This window comes from Petaurus breviceps, unplaced genomic scaffold, assembly GCF_028583685.1.
Source record: "Petaurus breviceps papuanus isolate PSGF00001 unplaced genomic scaffold, PetGlider_PUasm1.0 490, whole genome shotgun sequence".
Classification (NCBI taxonomy): domain Eukaryota; kingdom Metazoa; phylum Chordata; class Mammalia; order Diprotodontia; family Petauridae; genus Petaurus; species Petaurus breviceps.
The window spans coordinates 13478431-13495614 of record NW_027186352.1 but is presented as its reverse complement, the minus strand read 5'-3'; the positions used below and the strand labels follow the sequence as shown (position 1 = coordinate 13495614).

General features: G+C 48.2%; 1 protein-coding gene across 2 annotated transcripts in view; it reads left to right on the top strand.

Moving 5' to 3' along the window:
- Positions 1 to 14957: 14957 nt before the first annotated feature.
- Positions 14958 to 17184, top strand: part of PAPSS2 (3'-phosphoadenosine 5'-phosphosulfate synthase 2) — a 74580-nt gene continuing 72353 nt past the window's right edge. For both annotated transcript variants that reach the window (XM_069101796.1, XM_069101795.1), the window contains exon 1: positions 14958 to 15285. In XM_069101796.1, the coding sequence (XP_068957897.1) occupies positions 15259 to 15285 (27 nt within the window). In that variant the 5' untranslated portion in view covers positions 14958 to 15258. The remainder of the gene's footprint in view (positions 15286 to 17184) is intronic.

The window sequence follows — 17184 nt, the reverse complement described above, 5'->3', positions numbered from 1 at the left end:
CTCAATGGGGGTAGGAAAAGGGTGAGGAGAAGGTGGATTTGTGTTGTTTGAAAATTGGATTTTTTTTTTAAAAGAAGGCAAAATCCTTTAGGGCAGGGATTGCCTCACTTCTGACATCTCTCCAATGAGTGCCTGGCTCAGTATCTGCCCCCTAACAAATACTCGGCTAAGGCTTGTTAACTGAGTTCAGCTGACTAGGTCAAGGGCCTAGTACATTCCTGCCCTGCAATATGGTGTAATAGATGTTTGCAGGGTGAATTGGGAGAGGGAGGGGGTGAGGGGAGAGGGAGGGGGGAGGGAAAAGCTCTGTTGTGTGAACTCCATTGTCAAAGTGAGCTCAGTAACCTGGGATCCCCTAGACTCACACCTGGTCAAGGAGACAGAGGAAGGAAATAGGGACTTACCTGCTCTGTTTAGTTAAGCTTTCCGAATGGCCTGGGTGGTTTCTGCACCAAAAGCTATTTTTAAAAAAGAGTTATCATGAAATCAGAGGACAGTTCTGAATGATAACAGCTCCTGTTTATCTAGATACACTTTCATCAGGCCTTTACTAGGAATGGGACTTGATGTCTACAGAGGTCCCTTCTAGCCCTCACGTTCTTCGAACCTGGGCTTCTGTTTACAAGGAAGGAAGCAAGGCCAGTTTATGATCCTCATTTGATAGGTGGGGAAACTGAGGCAGGGAGGAATGAAGTGACTTACCCAGGGTCCCACAGGTACTTAATGTCAGGGCCAGACTTGAAACTCCAACTTTATATCCATTAAACCAAAGGGAGATTCAGTGGTGTGGGGTGGTGTGAAGAGGGACAAGTATTACGCAGTGCCCAATATGTGCTAGGCACTGGACTGAGCACTTTCCCAGTGACCTTGTGAGGTCTGGGCCGCTATTACCCCCATTTTATAGTCAAGGAGAATGAGGCAAAAGTTTAGGCCTAGCCCAAGGTCTACAAATAGGGGCTAACAAAAGGCAAATTTGAACTCGGGGCTTCCTGATTCCAGGCCCAGGTTCATTGCACCACCTGGCTGTTTATTAATATTTATATTAAATAGTGTTCTAGAGTCAAGTGCAATTTATTGTTTTCTGACTCTTTGAAAATTGATGGTCTGGGAAGGACATGCTCATTAACTTCCAGTTGCCAGAACATGTGACACCCCACACAGCTAAGGGCAAATGCCATGAGCCAACACTTTCTCTTGCTGCCTCCTTCCCTTCCAGAATGTAAACTCCTCAAGGGAAGGTACCATTTGTCTCCTAGAAAACACAGTAAATGTTGAATGAATGTTTGTTGTACCAGATTGATCTGAATGTTCTGATCAAGTATTTATTAAGTCCTTTGTATGTGCCAAAGTCATACAAGTTTCTGGAGACCCAAAGACAAGAAGGAAATAACACCTACCCACAGAGGAGACAGTGGCCCCATAAGTCAGTCGACAAGATGCATGCCCCCAAAGGAGCCAGAAGGTTTCCTGTGACTTTCCAGTTTGGTTTCTTTTTGCCCTCATTTTAAAGCTTTCTCAGTGACCTGAGAATTTGTTCTTTTCCTGGTTCTCCCAGTCCCAATTTCTCAGAGCCTGTGCATGGCACATAGGAGATTAATAAAGAAGACTTAGGGGGACAGCTAGGTGGCACAGTGAATAGAGCACCAGCCCTGGAGTCAGGAGGACCTGAGTTCAAATCTGGCCTCAGACACTTGACACACTTACTAGCCGTGTGACCTTGGGCAAGACACTTAACAATTACCCTGCTTTCCCCCTTCAAAAAGCCAAAAAAAAAAAAAAGATTAAAAAGAAATAAGGAAAACTTGAATTGACCTCTCATCCTACCTGGCTTCTGCCAAGTGCTAGGACTCAGGATGGACTTAAGACTCATGGATTGGATCCCCCAGGAACCTACTGAGTAGGGAAAACGTAGTCAATGCCTTGTTCTTTTTATAAAGCTTCCACTAGGAACAGCTAGTTATTCCCACCAAGTTTCCCTGGAATGACCCGCCAGAGTCCTAGATTCACTGGGAGCATCCTGATGAACAAACACTACGACTTTTATCACAGTCATAGTAAAAGAAGGAAAATTTTGATCTGGATTCAAAAAAGGAAATCCTGAGAATTTGAATTCCTGACAGTTTTGAATAATCCTGAATTAATTTTAGTAATCTTTTACCTTTTTCCATACTTGTTGATTTTTTTTTACATTGCTATAACTTCTCAGTACCATTCCCTTCCCAAATAGCACCTTCCCTCATAAGGAAGAGATAAAGTAGCATAGTAAGATGATACAAGGACCATATGTGATGCTGTATGCCTCATTCTGGGCCCACAGCCCTCCACCTCTGCACTGAAAGGATAGGTGTGTTTCTTCATCACTCCTCTGGATCCAAGACCAGTCATTGCATGGACCGGAATCTTGATGTCATTGCTAATTGTTTTTCTTCTACTTTGGTGTGGTCATCGTATCTTGTTCATTCTCTCTGTCACTTCATGCAAACCTTCTTGTGTTTCTTTGAAATCCCCGTATTTGTTATTTCTCAGAGTACATTGAGATGGACATGAACAAATGTAAAGACTGAATAAAATTTGGGTGAACCTCAAACACAAGCTTGACTGACCCCAAAAAAGACCTGAGTGTGATCTTCAGTGGGTCCAGGACTTGGGGGAACCCAAAATTCATTGTATCCATGTCTGGTATTCCTGGAGAGTTACTGAGGTCAGGGCAACATTCTGTGTTCGAAAAATCTCTACTTAGATTTAAACAGTAGAATAATTAATACATTTTTTTGAACAATATAATAAAGCATTTCCCCTCAGTTCAAATTGTTTTCCAGAGTACCCAGAACAATCCACAGAATCATCAACAATGTATTCGCATGTTGGTAGCTGTTGGGCCTCTTTCCCCAGTGTTTACTATGTTTAGGTCATTAGAGGGTTTCATTAATAAAGACTGAGTGACAGGAGTTCCTTCAGAGCTCAGTGAACTTGATTCTGTTCTCTAATCAGCTACTGTGGCTGAGTCAGTATAAAAGAACAAAAGCCTCTGCGTAGTCTATAAAATTATGCAGTCTGGAAGAGGCACAAAACAAGGTTCCCTGTGCAGCTAGGCGGTGCCACAGTACATAGAGCATGGGGTGTAAAGTCAGTTCAAATCTGGCCTCAGACACTTAGTAGCTGTGTGTCCCTGGGCAAGTCACTTAACTCAGTTTGCCTCGATTCCTCATCCTCATCTTCAAGCTGGAGAACAAAATGGCAAACCACTCTAGTGTTTTTGCCAAGAAAACCCCAAATGGGGTCATGAAGAGTTGGACATGACCAGACAACTACTCCTTCCTCTAGGTCCAGCAATCTCTGGGAAGCAGGGGGTGCTCAGTAAGGACCAGCACCTCGGGTGGGAGGGCTTCCTGAGCCCTTTTCAGGGCTGCTCATCCACCTTTGACCCATCTTTCATTTGTGACTTCAAGAAGCTGTAGCATGTGAAGCAGCCACACCCTGGTAAAACCATCTTAGCAGATGGGCTAACGCAAGGGAAGGATAACTGACAAGCTTCAAAGCCATCACTGAGTTAGGGGGCTGTCTACCCCACAAGCATGAAGACTTCTCCTGGCAGAATGTGTGGGTGAGAACAGTTTGTTGCAATGGTCATGAAGGCATCTGAAGCAGGTGCTGTGGAGAGCTTAGAGCCTGGTTAGACCTTGAAGACTCCAAGGTCATCCCCTATATCCCAGGCTGTCTTGACTTTTGTCCTGCTACTGGACTTTGATGACTCTGGGAGAGAGAGACTGATGACTTTTCACAACTCTACCTCACTTAGGTCCAATGAATGCATAAGTCAGGATGTGATGTCTTTGGTCCTCTTTGAAATGAAGGATGAACAAATCATCCACTTTCTTCTTAATTTAAAAAGGTCTTCCCTCCATCAAAAGAGATGACATTCATGAGCAAATAGATTCACAAGTTGCTGTGGCTAAGGAATTCCTCACCTCCTGGTCAACCTTTGGCTGCCAAGCCCCACTTTGGGCTTAGCTCAGGTGGTCCTTAGACTACTATAGGGTCTGCCTTTAAGGAATGGTAGCATCTTCTGTCGCTTGTGAGACATGGGCATGGCCTTCTAGAACCCAGGGTCAACTCCAGGTCATGCTGAGGCGTCAAGGGGTCTTTCCCTCCATTTTACAACTGCTAGTAGTAATCATGGAATATTTCTGAAAGACAACAATGGGGGGGGGGTCAATGCAGAAGAATACACTTGAAAGCAGGGAAGCCCATCTACTTGAAAATCTGTTGGTCTAGAAAAAAGCTATTGAAATCCCCATCAATATATGTACTTAAGCACCTATGCTGTCATAATCTTGACTTTTGTGTGTAGTTGTTTGTGTTTTGGTCAGAGAAATAGAGTCATCAAGATGGGGTGGCAGGAACTGAGTCCCATCTTTCGTAACACTTGCAAGGCCACCTCTTGGCCCTTTGCCTTTCATTGAGACTTTCAAAGTCTGGCTAGTTCCTGGTAGGAAAAAATATCCCAACAAAAGAAATGATCCTACGTAAGTGAGCTCCTATTTCCTTCTCCTGTCTTCTGACTTGGCATGCTCCCAACTAATGCTAAGTAAATGAGTCTGAGAGATGAAATGTTGGGACATCAGCCCAGAGAAGATTCAAGAAGGGCATTTTCCAAACTGTGCTCCATGAGGTTTTTGGACTGCACACCCTGGGAATGGAGCTCCCTAAGAAAAGAGATCTGATAGCAATTCTTTCCTCTCTAATGTGTTAGGTAGGGAAATTACACATGTGTAAAGTTATCTGATACATGCAGCATTTGGGGCATGCAGTAGGTTTAATTTTCTTTATTTTGTTCTCTTTCCCCAAATCCTTCTTTACTTCAGATGCATGCCATACCTTCAGGCCTTTCAAACCAGCATGTATGGGTTCCATCAACATCTTTGAAGTCCCCAAATGGACTATGGCCAAATTAATTTGATAATTATACACTAGAAGATATCTGGCAGACTAATAGTATTGGAGCGGGAGGCTGAACAACGTTTTTTGTTGCTGTTGTTTTTTGGAGGGGGGAAGGCAGGGTAACTGGGGTTAAGTGACTTGCCCAAGGTCACACGGCTAGTAAGTGTTAAGTGTCCAGGACCAGTTCTCTATTCACTGTGCCACCTAGCTGCCCCAATGCTGTACAATGTTGGTCAGTGATCTCTGCCTCAAATAAGTATAGTCATTGGGCTTCAATAGTCAAATCAGTGAAACGGGATGGTTGGAAGATATTTTCCCACTTTACCTCCAGATTATGGAGGGACATAAATTGGAATAAAGGAAGGGACACCTTCACACAGTGCAGTGGAAAAAGAGGGGGCTGTGGGGTCAGAGGATCTGCCCAGGTTTGAAGCCCCCCTGCCGCTCAGTGACAGTGGGCAAGCACTTCACTGGGCTTGTGGCCTTCTCTGAGATCTTCTCATGGTCTGAATATAAGATCTCATGACCCTATGAAATTCAAGTCCACTTTTCTCAAACTGGAGTCATGCAAGAGGGAAGGAAGAGAAGCTCCTTCAGCACAATGAGAAATGTTTGCATCTCTGACCACACTCTCAATCCTAGTATGGTACCTGGCCCCTAATACTCATTTGTGGAATTGGATGGAGTTTAAATGAATAATGTGATAATAATGTTGGGCATTTGTAATGGGGCTTTAAAAGATGTAGGCCTTTTACTGACGTTATCTCGTCTGGTCCTCACTCCCTCCATCTGAAGTGGGCACGACGGGTTATGATTGTCCCCATTGTACAGAAGACAAACAGGAAGCAGCTGCCCTCCTACGCAGGGAGTGCAGGGGGAGCTGCACATAGCCAGACACAGACGCCTTCCCTTCCCATCCCATGTTGGGCCTTTCTGCTCAGCCCTTCCACTCTGCTGGGAGGCAATCATAGTGATGGGGATTAGGAAGAGATCTGGGATTTTACTGGTTCAAAGAACTTCCAGGGAGAAAACTCCCTCTACCAGGGCAAGTAGGCACCTTCTAGTCTTGGAGCACTGCCAAAGGTTAGGTGGCCGGCCCAGGGTCACACCATCAGCATGTGTCTGAAGTTAGATCTTCTGGGTTCAGAGACTGGCACTCTGTCTGTCACGCTCCATTTTCTCTGAATTATAGAGTCACAAAACTGGAGCTGTAAAAATGCTTATTTGTGGGGTATATTTTTTGGAGGAGGAATGTGAGCCACAGAGCAAGGGGAGTATGGGCAGGAAGAGTTAGAGAATTCCTGCTTGGAAAGAGAGGAAAAGTTCACGGTTGGGGTAGGGAGTAGGGGTGGTGCCACCTGTGAATCTGGCAGCTTCCTGAGAGTCTTGGACCATAACTTTGAGAACTGGAAGGGAGTTTGGAGAGCTTACAGAGAGTTTACAGATGAGGAAACAGAGGCACAGAGAAGTTTGGCCACACAAACAGCATCAAGGGTGTGGTTTGGGCCCATATCCTCCGCCTGCTGATCTGGCCCCTTCTCTGCTAGAAGAAATGTCCTGTTTGACTATCTGTCGGACACACTCACAAAAGGGGCCACAGCACTTAGTCTCATGGCATTTGGTCATCTCTGTCTGACCAGCAGAGGGGGCTTCATCTCCCCATATGCCTTGTCCTGTGCTCTAGGTTCTCCCCAAGCAGGATGACATGTTCTGAGCCCCCCCACCTGTCTCCCACTTTCTCCTGTTGCCATCCTTCAAAGCCCAGTTCCAATGTGCACAGGCCAGAGCACTGGAGATGAAAGGGCATTGGGTTTGGAGTCTGAAGACCTGATGAGCTGAGACATAGCCTGGTACCTGAGTTTACTCCTCTGTGAAATGAGGGGTTCGACTGGATAACCTCTAGGGCTCCTTCTAAATATGGGGATCTGATGATCCTCCCTTGGTTAGCAGCCTAAGAGAAAGGGAGGGAGCTGGTGGTGCTATGGTTAGTCAGGAAGAGCTGATTTCAAATCCAGACTCAGACACCCATGACCCACGTGACTGGGGCAAATCACCTAACTTCTGTCTGCCTTGGTTTTCTCAACTGTAAAATGGGGATCATAACAGCACCTGACTCCCAGGGTCTCAAATGAGAGAATGTTTCTAAAGTGCTTAGCGCATCATAGGTACTTTGGAAATGTTTGTTCCCTTACTTCCTAATACTTTTTTGCTCCTTTAACCCACTTACTGTATTGTAATTTGTATTTATCTGCATGCATGCCTGATCTGTCCAAATTAGTTTTAAGGTCATGAAAATGACCCAAATAACCCTTATCTCTTTTGCACATACCCATATAAGTTCATGTTGTCTTCCCCATTAAAATGTAAACTTGAGGGTATAGACTCTCCTGTTCCTTAACATTTTGTTTTTTCCTAATTACTTGTAAAAACAGTTTATAGTCTTCATTTCTCACAAGTTTGAATTCCAAATTCTCTCCCACCTTCTTCCCCTACCCTGTTATTGAGAAGGCAAGTAGTTTGATAAATATTATACATGTGCAATCATGCAGAACATTATTTCCATATTAATCATCTTGTGAAAGAAAACACAGACAAAAAAACTAAGAAAAATAAAGTTAAAAAACAATGCTTTTATCTGTATTCAGACTCCATCAGTTCTTTCTGTGGGGATGGATAGCACTTCTCATCATAAGGCCTTGAGACCTTATGGTCTGCTGAGAATAGCTAAGTCGTTCATAGCTGATCAGTATCCCGTATAGCTGTTACTGTGCACGATGTTCTCCTGGTTCTGCTCATTTCACTTCGCACCAGTTCATATAAGTCCTCCCCAGTTTTTCTGAAAGCATCCCACTCATCATTTCTTATAGCACAATAGTATCCAACACAATCATATACCACAACTTGTTGTCATTCCCCAATTGATGGGCATCCCCTCAATTTCCAGTTTTTCTACAACTGCAAAAAGAGTGACTATCAGTAGTTTTGTACATATAACTACTTTCCTGTTTATTTTTTTTTCCTCTTGGGGATGCAGACTAGTAATGGTATTTCTGGGTCAGAGGTTATGAACAGCTTTATAGCCCTTTGGCCATAGTTCTAAATTGATCTCCAGAATGGTGGGATCAGTTGATAATTCCGCCAATAGGGCATTAGTTGGATGGCTCTTTTTCTTTGTATCCCCAGCACCCAGTTCAGTGCTGGGCATACAGTAAATGCTTAATAAATGCTTGTTGCTTGACTGCTTAGTTAAGGGCAAGGACCATGCATGTCTTATTAACATTTTATTTTTTCTACCTAATGTAGCACATTGGAGATTCCTCAAGGGGATTAGCAGAGTCTGGGGTGAGAGACACTAGGGTGCTTAAGAGCCATTTGGCAAAGTGCCTAGAACACACCAGGTCTGAAGTCAGGAAGACTTATCTTTCTGAGTTCAAATCTGGCCTCAGACACTTGGTAGCTGTGTGACTCTGGACAAGTCACTTAACCCTGCTTGTCTCAGTTTCCTCACCTGTAAAATGAGCTGGAGAAGGAAATGGCAAACCACTCTAGTATCTCTGCCAAGAAAAACCCAGATGGGGTCAGGAAGAGCTGGATATGGCTGAACAACAACAAAAAGGATGGGAAACAGAATTAATTAGACATGGCTAGGGCAGTGAGTAGTATTTTGATTAAGGCGAAGGCAAATTGGAGAATTCAGAAAAAACTAAGAGGAATATAAGACAGGCTAGGAAAAGGTGAAGGGAATGAGGGATGTTTAAGTCCAAGAAGAGAAAGCTGAGGGCTGGGGCGTGAGAATTGTCATCAAGTCTTTGAAGGACTGTCATGTGCAAGAGGAAGGAACGAAGGATTTGTTAAGGCCTACTATGTGCCAAGCACTGTTCTAAGGGCCACAAATGCAAGCAAAATTCAAGACAGTCCCTGCCCTGGAGACATACACACAGACACACACACACACTCACACTCACACACACACACATATACAATGGGACCCAAAAGGGAGTGGGCTAGCCCAGTCTGAAGAGCAGCAAGCCAGCGCTGGACGGACTGAGAAGAAAGGCTGACTTGGGCATTTCCACAAGATGGGGGCTCGGTGAGGAACTCACCACAGGGAGAAGGGGCAGATGTTCCCAAGGGAGCAGGTCTAGGGGGAGGCAGGCTCTCCTAGGGCACAGACTTCCTCAGGGTATAAGGAAAGTTCCAGGGGAAAGATTGTTTTTGCTGTGTTCGGACCTCCAGGGAAGACTGGGATCAAATCGGGGAAGTCTCCAAAGGGAAAGGGAATGTGGGCAGGGAGGAAGGAAGTGTTTCCTAACAAGGCTTTCCAGGGGGCATCAGAGATTTTGAAGTGAAGTTGGGTAACTCGTCCGGGCATCTTTCTCCCAGGGGATGACCTCCTCATCTGAGAAGTGGTGACCTCTGACCTCCCAGATGCTGGTTCACCCCCCCATCCATTAGTGCACATTGCAGCCCCTCCATGCCTCCTCATCCTGTCTGATCCCCTGCCCCCACCAAAGGATCCCAACCTTCCTCAGCATCTCTGAACACTCCCGTTGTGGGTCACAGGGCCATCTCCGGTTACCCATCTGGGATCTCAGCCTGCTTGCTTTTCAATCAATTAACAAACATTTATTAAATATCTGCTTACCCTGGGCAGTGTACCAAGGCTTAGGAATACAGTGCAAGCAAACACAAGAGCCCTGGTCTTCAAGGAGCTTGCACTCTAATGAGGGGACACAAAAGAGTACCAAAGAGGCCCAGAGAAAAGTTAAATGGCAGGTATTATGATGCCCATTTTACATATAAGAAAACTGAGGCATAGGAACCATCAAAGACTTGCCTTCCACTGTACAGCTGGAAAGTGCCAGAGAGAAGAGAGAGAAAGAAACCAGCATTTATATAGCACCTACTGTGTGCAAAGCACTGCTCTAAGCACTTCACAACAACCCTGTGAGGGAGGTGCTGTTATTATCCCCATCTTACAATTTAGGAAACGGAGGCAGACAGGATTCAAGTGACTTTCCCAAAGTCACACAGTAAGTCCCCAATTCTGAATTTGAACTCAGGTCTTCCTTCCTAGCCCAAACCTAGGCTTTGTCTAAGACATCTGCAGAGACAGGATTCAAACCCAGGCCCTTGTCCACCTCCAAGTCAGTGCCCTTTTTCCACAAAACCCCAGGCCTTTGGAGTTATGACTTGTGCCATGGAAGGCCAGACAGCAGCATGCGGGTCCCTACTTCCCACTCAGACTTCAGAGGTCCCAACAAAACAATCCATCCCAAAGAAATAACCCAAATAATGGAGCATTCCAAAGCCCTTTCGGGTTTATTATCTGATTGTCCCATTATCCTGCTTGGGCCTCCCAGCAGCTTTATGGGGTTTCCCACCATTATCCCCATTTGGTGGATGAGGAGGTTGAGGCTCCCAGAGGGAGCTACTTGGCCTCCAACAGCCAGTGCCTATCCTGACAGACAAGCGGGGTCTTCCTGGCCTGTGCTAGCTTGTTATCTGTGCTAGCTGGGGACTGGTCACAAAGGGAGATCAGTCACTTGTATTTGGCAGGGGTCCGGCAAGCCTGTGCCCGGCGGGAGCTCTGCTGTTGGGGACCAAGCCCTTTCCTTCCTCCTCACTGAGACAGCTCGAAGCTTCCCAGAGCACCATGCAAATTCTCCCTTCTTCCTTCCTCCCTCATTTGCCTTTCCTCATAGTCTACCCGTTGGATGGTTTGCCCAGCTGGCAGGAGAGGTTGCAGAGGTATCCAGAGATGCATGTCATCCTCATTTCACACGTGAAACCTGCTGGACAGCTGCCAGCCCCACAGGCAAGCAGTCGGGCTGGGGCTGAGCTGCTAGGGGAGGCGAAGTCACCCAGCCTCCTTGGGAGCATCCTGCTGCTGGAGAAAGAAGCGGCTGCCCTGCCCTGCCGGGGCCAACATCAAGGGCCTTTCCTTAGTGTTGGCCCATTTTGGGGAAACTCTCCCCTGAGCCCAAACCTAGGCTTTGTCTAAGAGACAGCCCTTAGGGACTTGTGGTGGGGGCTGGGGTGTAACAAGCCAGAGACTGAGAAAACTAAGGCCACAGGAGGCCAGAGCTGGGTCTGCCTAGTGGGAGAGAGGGCCCAGCCCCACCCCCTTCCCCACCCCTGTGGGATATGATTGACTCGTTTGCGTTTTAAAGATTGCTTTGAAGGTTCAAAGGTATAGGACTCTGGGTGTGTCCAGTGTGTGGCCAAGTCTGACATATTTCCAGTAGATCACACACACGTATACACAGACACTCCCCCTACCCCTACACACCCTTCATACACACCCATCCACCACACCCATACCCCCACACCCACACATACCATACACACCACACGCATGCACACACCACATACACACTACATGCATGTACACACCACATGCATAGACACATTACACACAGTACATACACACATACCACACACACAACACCCACCCACACATACATAGTACAAACACACACCACATACACATGTACCACACACATGCACATAGCACATACACACATGCCACAACCACACACATACATACAACACCCACCCACACATACACAGTACAAATGCACACCACCCACACATGCACATAGCACATACCACACTCATACAACACCCACCCACACATACACAGTACAAACACACCACACACATACACACACTACACACATATACACACCACACATCCACACAGTACACACACCCACCACACACATACATACAACACCCACCCATCCATACACAGTACAAACACACATATACACATACCACACACATACACAGCACACACATGTACATGTACTACACACATGCACACAGCAATACACACATACCACACACATACACACAACACCCACCCACACATACATAGTACAAACACACACCACATATACATGTACCACACACATGCACATAGCACATACACACATACCACAACCACACACATACATACAACACCCACCCACACATACACAGTACAAATGCACACCACCCACACATGTACATAGCACATACCACACTCATACAACACCCACCCACACATACAAAGTACAAACACACCACACACATACACACACTACACACATATACACACCACACATCCACACAGTACACACACACCCACCACACACATACATACAGCAACACCCACCCATCCATACACAGTACAAACATACATACACACCACACACATGTACTACACACAGGCACATAGCAATACACACATACCACACACATACACACAACACCCACCCATACATACACAGTACAAACACACATACACACCACACACATACACAGAACACCCACCCATACATACACACCACACACACATGCACACCACATACATACACACAAATACACACCAGGTTCTCACTCACCACTTCCTCCAGTCTACATTCCAGCCAGCCAGTGTACTTGCCGTTTCCCCCCTCCCCCAGTTTGTACACCTCGGATTCATTCCCTCCCCACCACTGAGTCCCAGATCCCTTCTTCCTTCACAGTTCAGCTCAAGTGCTCCCTCCTCCTCTAAGCCGTCCCTCATCCCCACCATCATTCATCTTCTCCTTCCTTCATGTCCCTTCTGTCAGACTTTCCTACACACGTGTTTGATTCTCTAAACTCCCCCATTAACAACAGAATGTCTGACCCAGAGGGGCTGGGCACTGGCTGTCTCCTACTGAGGAGCCCTGCCCTGTAAAGAGAGGACTCTGGCTCCTTGTCTCATGGTCCCCTCAGCCCCAATCGCTCAAGGCTCAGGTCAGTGTACAATCTATCAGTGTACAATCTGGATCAGATATAAGGCAGCCATGTACTTCCTTCCTATGAGAAATGTTTAGCATGCAAAAGGCTGGTGAATATGTACTGACTTCAAATAGGAAACATTAACCTACAGCTTCCATTATGCTCTCCTAAAAAGCTGACACTCAAAAGGTTAAAACACAAGACACTTAGTGGGACCGTTGAAGAATCACTTCTTCACCTCAACTCTGCACTGTCCAAACAACTAGAGTGCCCATGTGTTCCTGAAAACTCACGCCAAGGCCTGGCTCATCCTCTTCCCAGTGGCCATCTCCTCTGCCGAGCAGCGTTGGAGCAGGGGGCCCCTTCCTCAGCATAGGCAGACCCCATTCAGGGACCCAGGAGGTCCAATGCTCTTGAGATCATGGCATTGGCATTGTGGCTGGGAACATCAGGGAAAACAAAGCGGATCAAGACTCAGCCTCTCCTAGCTAAGCATGCCACAGGGGAACAGTCATCACATAGGCACTGGGCGCAGAGGAAGAGTTCTTCCCCTCCCATTCTGTAGGGAGGAAGACAGCAGGAGCACAGGGGGGTTCTCCCATGAAAGTCTCCCAGGGCTTGATTCTTCTTCCCTCAGGGTCCCTTGGAACCATTGTGGCAACCAAAGAACCAATGAGAGGGTTAGGTCACCAGCCTAAAGACAAGTTCTCTGGGGCAGAGCCACAGGCATCCCAGCAGATGTTTAGCATAGAGCCATTTTTGTCTGTTAAAAATTAAACTTTATTTCTTAATGAATGAAAATCTATTTTCTCCCTCCCAGTTACTTCTTGGGGGAAATTTTTTTTTTAATCACTTAACAAATACTCTGCATGGAGTGGGAGTTGGGGGGAGGGGAGCCTGGACTTGTGGTTTCATTGATCTACAGAACTCCCCATGGGGAAGCTCCCTCCCCCAATGAAGCTCCATACCTGCTCAATAGTTTCCAGTCTCATAAAACTGTCCAGTTCAGGAAGGGATTGACTGGCCTCTCCCAGTTTGCTTCCACTCTGTTGCCTGCCAAGACAACCTATCTATCCCCTGAGGACCACCCAGAACCCTTTCTGCAGAGACAGCCTGGTGTTCTGCTCTGCGACAGTGACAGAGAGTCTCTGCCCTCAGGGGGCCAAGAGCCAGAAAGTTGGGGTCCTACCGAGCTGCCCTGCCATCAGACATTCTGGCCTACTTCTATTTTGTTTCCTCTCCCCAGGTGAGTTAAGCCTCTGGAGGGCAGGATCAAGGTCTTGTCCTTTTTCTGTATCAGCCACAGGGCCTAAGCTGCTGCAGACTGTCAGTGCTGAACTGAACTGAGGTCTGTGCCTTGGTGTTTCTTGCAGTCAGGGGGTCCCACCCACGGGGTAGAAGGAGAAGTGGTGAAATGTGCCCAGACTGGAGGTAGGCAGATGAGCAATGAGTACTAGGGAGTGCAAATATTCCATCTTAAAGAATCCTCAAACCACAGGAGACATTGGGAAGGTCCTCAGAGACAAGGAGAGTGGGAAGAAGGAGCCTTGGATATATTCAGAGAGGTTTTGGAGGCCTTCTAATCCAGCCCTTTCATTTTTACGTTTGAGGAAACTGAGGCCTGATGAGACCAAGCGACTGGCTCAAGGCTGCAGGGACATAAAGCAGTGGACAGAATCTGAACCCAGCTCCTCTGACTCCAGATTCAGAAGACTTGGTTCTGGTTCTTTCTGGTGGCACATGGTTCAGCCTCTTATTGGCTGTGTGACTTTTACCAAATCACCAGACCTCTCTGGGTCTCTTTTTCCTTGGACTAGATGGTCTCTACCGTTCCCTGGAGTCCAAAAGTCCAAGGTTCCCGAGTTCATTAACCTTGGCAGGTCTCACTTTTCCAATCTGCAAAATGAGGGGGATGGACCCTGTGGGCTTTCCATTCCTGGTTTCTTAAGAGGGGACAGGCTCAGTTTTCCACTGTACAAACTGAGGGTATTGGGCTAAGTGATTCGTTGGTCCCGCAATTGGTGGTGGTGTTGGGAGTCTCAGTTTCCCCAGCTGTAAAAGGAAAGGGCTGGCCTCGGGGCTCTCCTGTGCAGCCCCTACGATGCCAGCGCCGAAGGGCAGGGAGCCGACACGGCTGGAGCGGAGGCCCCCCCCCCCCCCTTCCTCCGCTCCAGCTCCCGCCTGGTCTCCTTCCACTCGCCCGAGGACCACGCCCCGGGCCGCCCCACGGCCCAGAGGTGGCCGGTGCCCCGAGGGGGTGGAGAGGAGGGCGCCGAGGGAGAGGCAGGAGGGAGGAGAAGGGGAGGGGGGAGGAGAAAGAAGGAGAAGGAGGAGGAAGCAGCGGCGGAGGAGGGAAGCCTTTGGGGGTTGGTCAAGGGAAGTGCGACGTGTCTCCCCAGCCTTTTTAAAGCTCCTTCCCCGCTGCCTGCCCGGCTTCCTTCCGTCACTCCGCCAGTCCTTCCCTCCTCAGGGATCGAGACAGTCCGGCGGTCAGTCCCGCCAGTCCGCTCTGTGCCGGTCCCGCCGCCTTCTCCACCGCCGCCGCCCGTGACCACCCGCACCATGTCCGGGATCAAGAAGCAAAAGACGGTAGGGCTTGGCACAGCCACCCCCTGGGAAGCCCCGGGCCAGGATCGGCGCCTGAGCTGAACAGGGTTGCCCGGTCTGAACTGTCTGTGCCCCTTCCCATGCCTCGCCCCCTGCCAGCAGCTCTTCCCAACTCCTTCCTTCCCTGGCACCCCGTGCCCTCTGCCAGCAGTTCCCCAACTCCTTCCTCGCCAGGCATCCCACGCCCCCTGCCAGCAGCACCCCAATTCTATTCTCTCTAAGTAACCCATTCCCCCTTCCAGCGGTTCCCCCAAACTCCTTCCTCTCTAGGTAGCCCATGCCCACTTCCAGCAGCTTTTCCCAACTCCTTCCTCTCCTGGCACCCCGCGCCCTCTGCCAGCAGCTCTTCCCAACGCCTTCCTCGCCGGCTGCCCCCCTTGGGCTCTCCAACTTAGCCTCGCGAAGTAGGCGGCAAGGGAGGGAGGGAGGGAGCGAGCGAGGCGCCCAGGTTCGTTAGGCAGGTTTTCCAGGGAAACGTTGTCAACTCTCTCCTCATTTTCATCAACTTGCTCTCCTCGTCTTCCTTCTCCTCCTCCCCCAAACCCTCCGTTTTCAGAGGAGGAAACTGAGGCACACTTAGCTAAAGTTCCCCGGCTAGTAAGTGGTCAGAGCCGGGATCTGACCCCAGCCACGCTTCTGACTTCCAGGATAGTAGTGCTCCTTCTGGAGCCTGGGAAGCCTGTTTAAGGCTGCCTCGAGCCTGATGAAAAAATCCCCTTGGCTTAACAGAACCACGGTCTGGGCAGCCAAGTGAACTGGCCGGAGTGGGGTGAGCCGCTGGCTGGGGCGTGGAAGGCTCCGGAGGAGGGGCTTGGGTGCCCGGGGTGAAAGGCCCAGATCTTTCAGGCGCCCGGCTCTCACTGCCCTAGCCTGGAGGCTTCAGGCGCCCCACACAGCCCCCAAACAATTGCTGCGCTTTCTACTTAAGAGTACCGAGTGGCTTCTGCATGCACGTAGGCCATCTTCACTGCTTCAGAGGATTCTTTTCAAAAGTCCTAGGGCTGGGAACCTGGCCTGAGCTGTCACTCCCCCAGGAACTCCCAGGTGAGGAAAGTCTTTCTACCAACACAGGTCAGCAGCCCTCCTGTGTGATGGAAAGGTTTAGAATTGCCTAGATCACATGGGTGTCATGCTCAGATGGAAATGGGGTCACCAAACCATACATGAGGTTGTTTTCTGCCATAAATTGACTTAGAAAACCACACAACTATATTGTATTGTATTTTAATTTATTTTTTAGATTGTTCTCAATTATGTTTTCATCTTGTTTGGGCCACATGCAGCCCAAGGCCTCAAGTTTACATAACACATCTGGTCTAGAACATCAAGAGGTTAAAGGTGACTTGATCAGGCTCACACAACCAGTGGACATCAAACCTGGCTTTGAGGCTGGCACTCTGGTATGCGCTGTGTCCCCCGGAACGACAAGCGGCCTTACGGAGCTCTTCATGACTTCGTTGTGGGCTTAATCGGGGCCTGGCCTTAGTTTATCTCCTGCTCCTAAGTAGAAAAACAGACCATGGCCGAGCTGGGGCTTGTTCTCCTCCTACTCAGGTCAATTTCTTTGCTGAGGTCATTGTATTTTAAATGACAGCAGTGATTTACAGAGAACCCCAGAGGAAGAAGGGAGGAATGGAGAGAGAGACAGACAGAGAGACCCAGAGAAAGAGAAAGAGAGAGAGACAGAGACAGAGAGAGACAGACACAGAGACAGAGAGAAGGGGGGAAGAGAGACAGAGAGACCCAGAGAAAGAGAGAGAGACAGAGACAGAGAGAGACAGACACAGACACAGAGACAGAGAGAAGGGGAGAAGAGAGACAGAGAGACCCAGAGAAAGAGAGACAGAGACAGAGAGAGACAGACACAGACACAGAGACAGA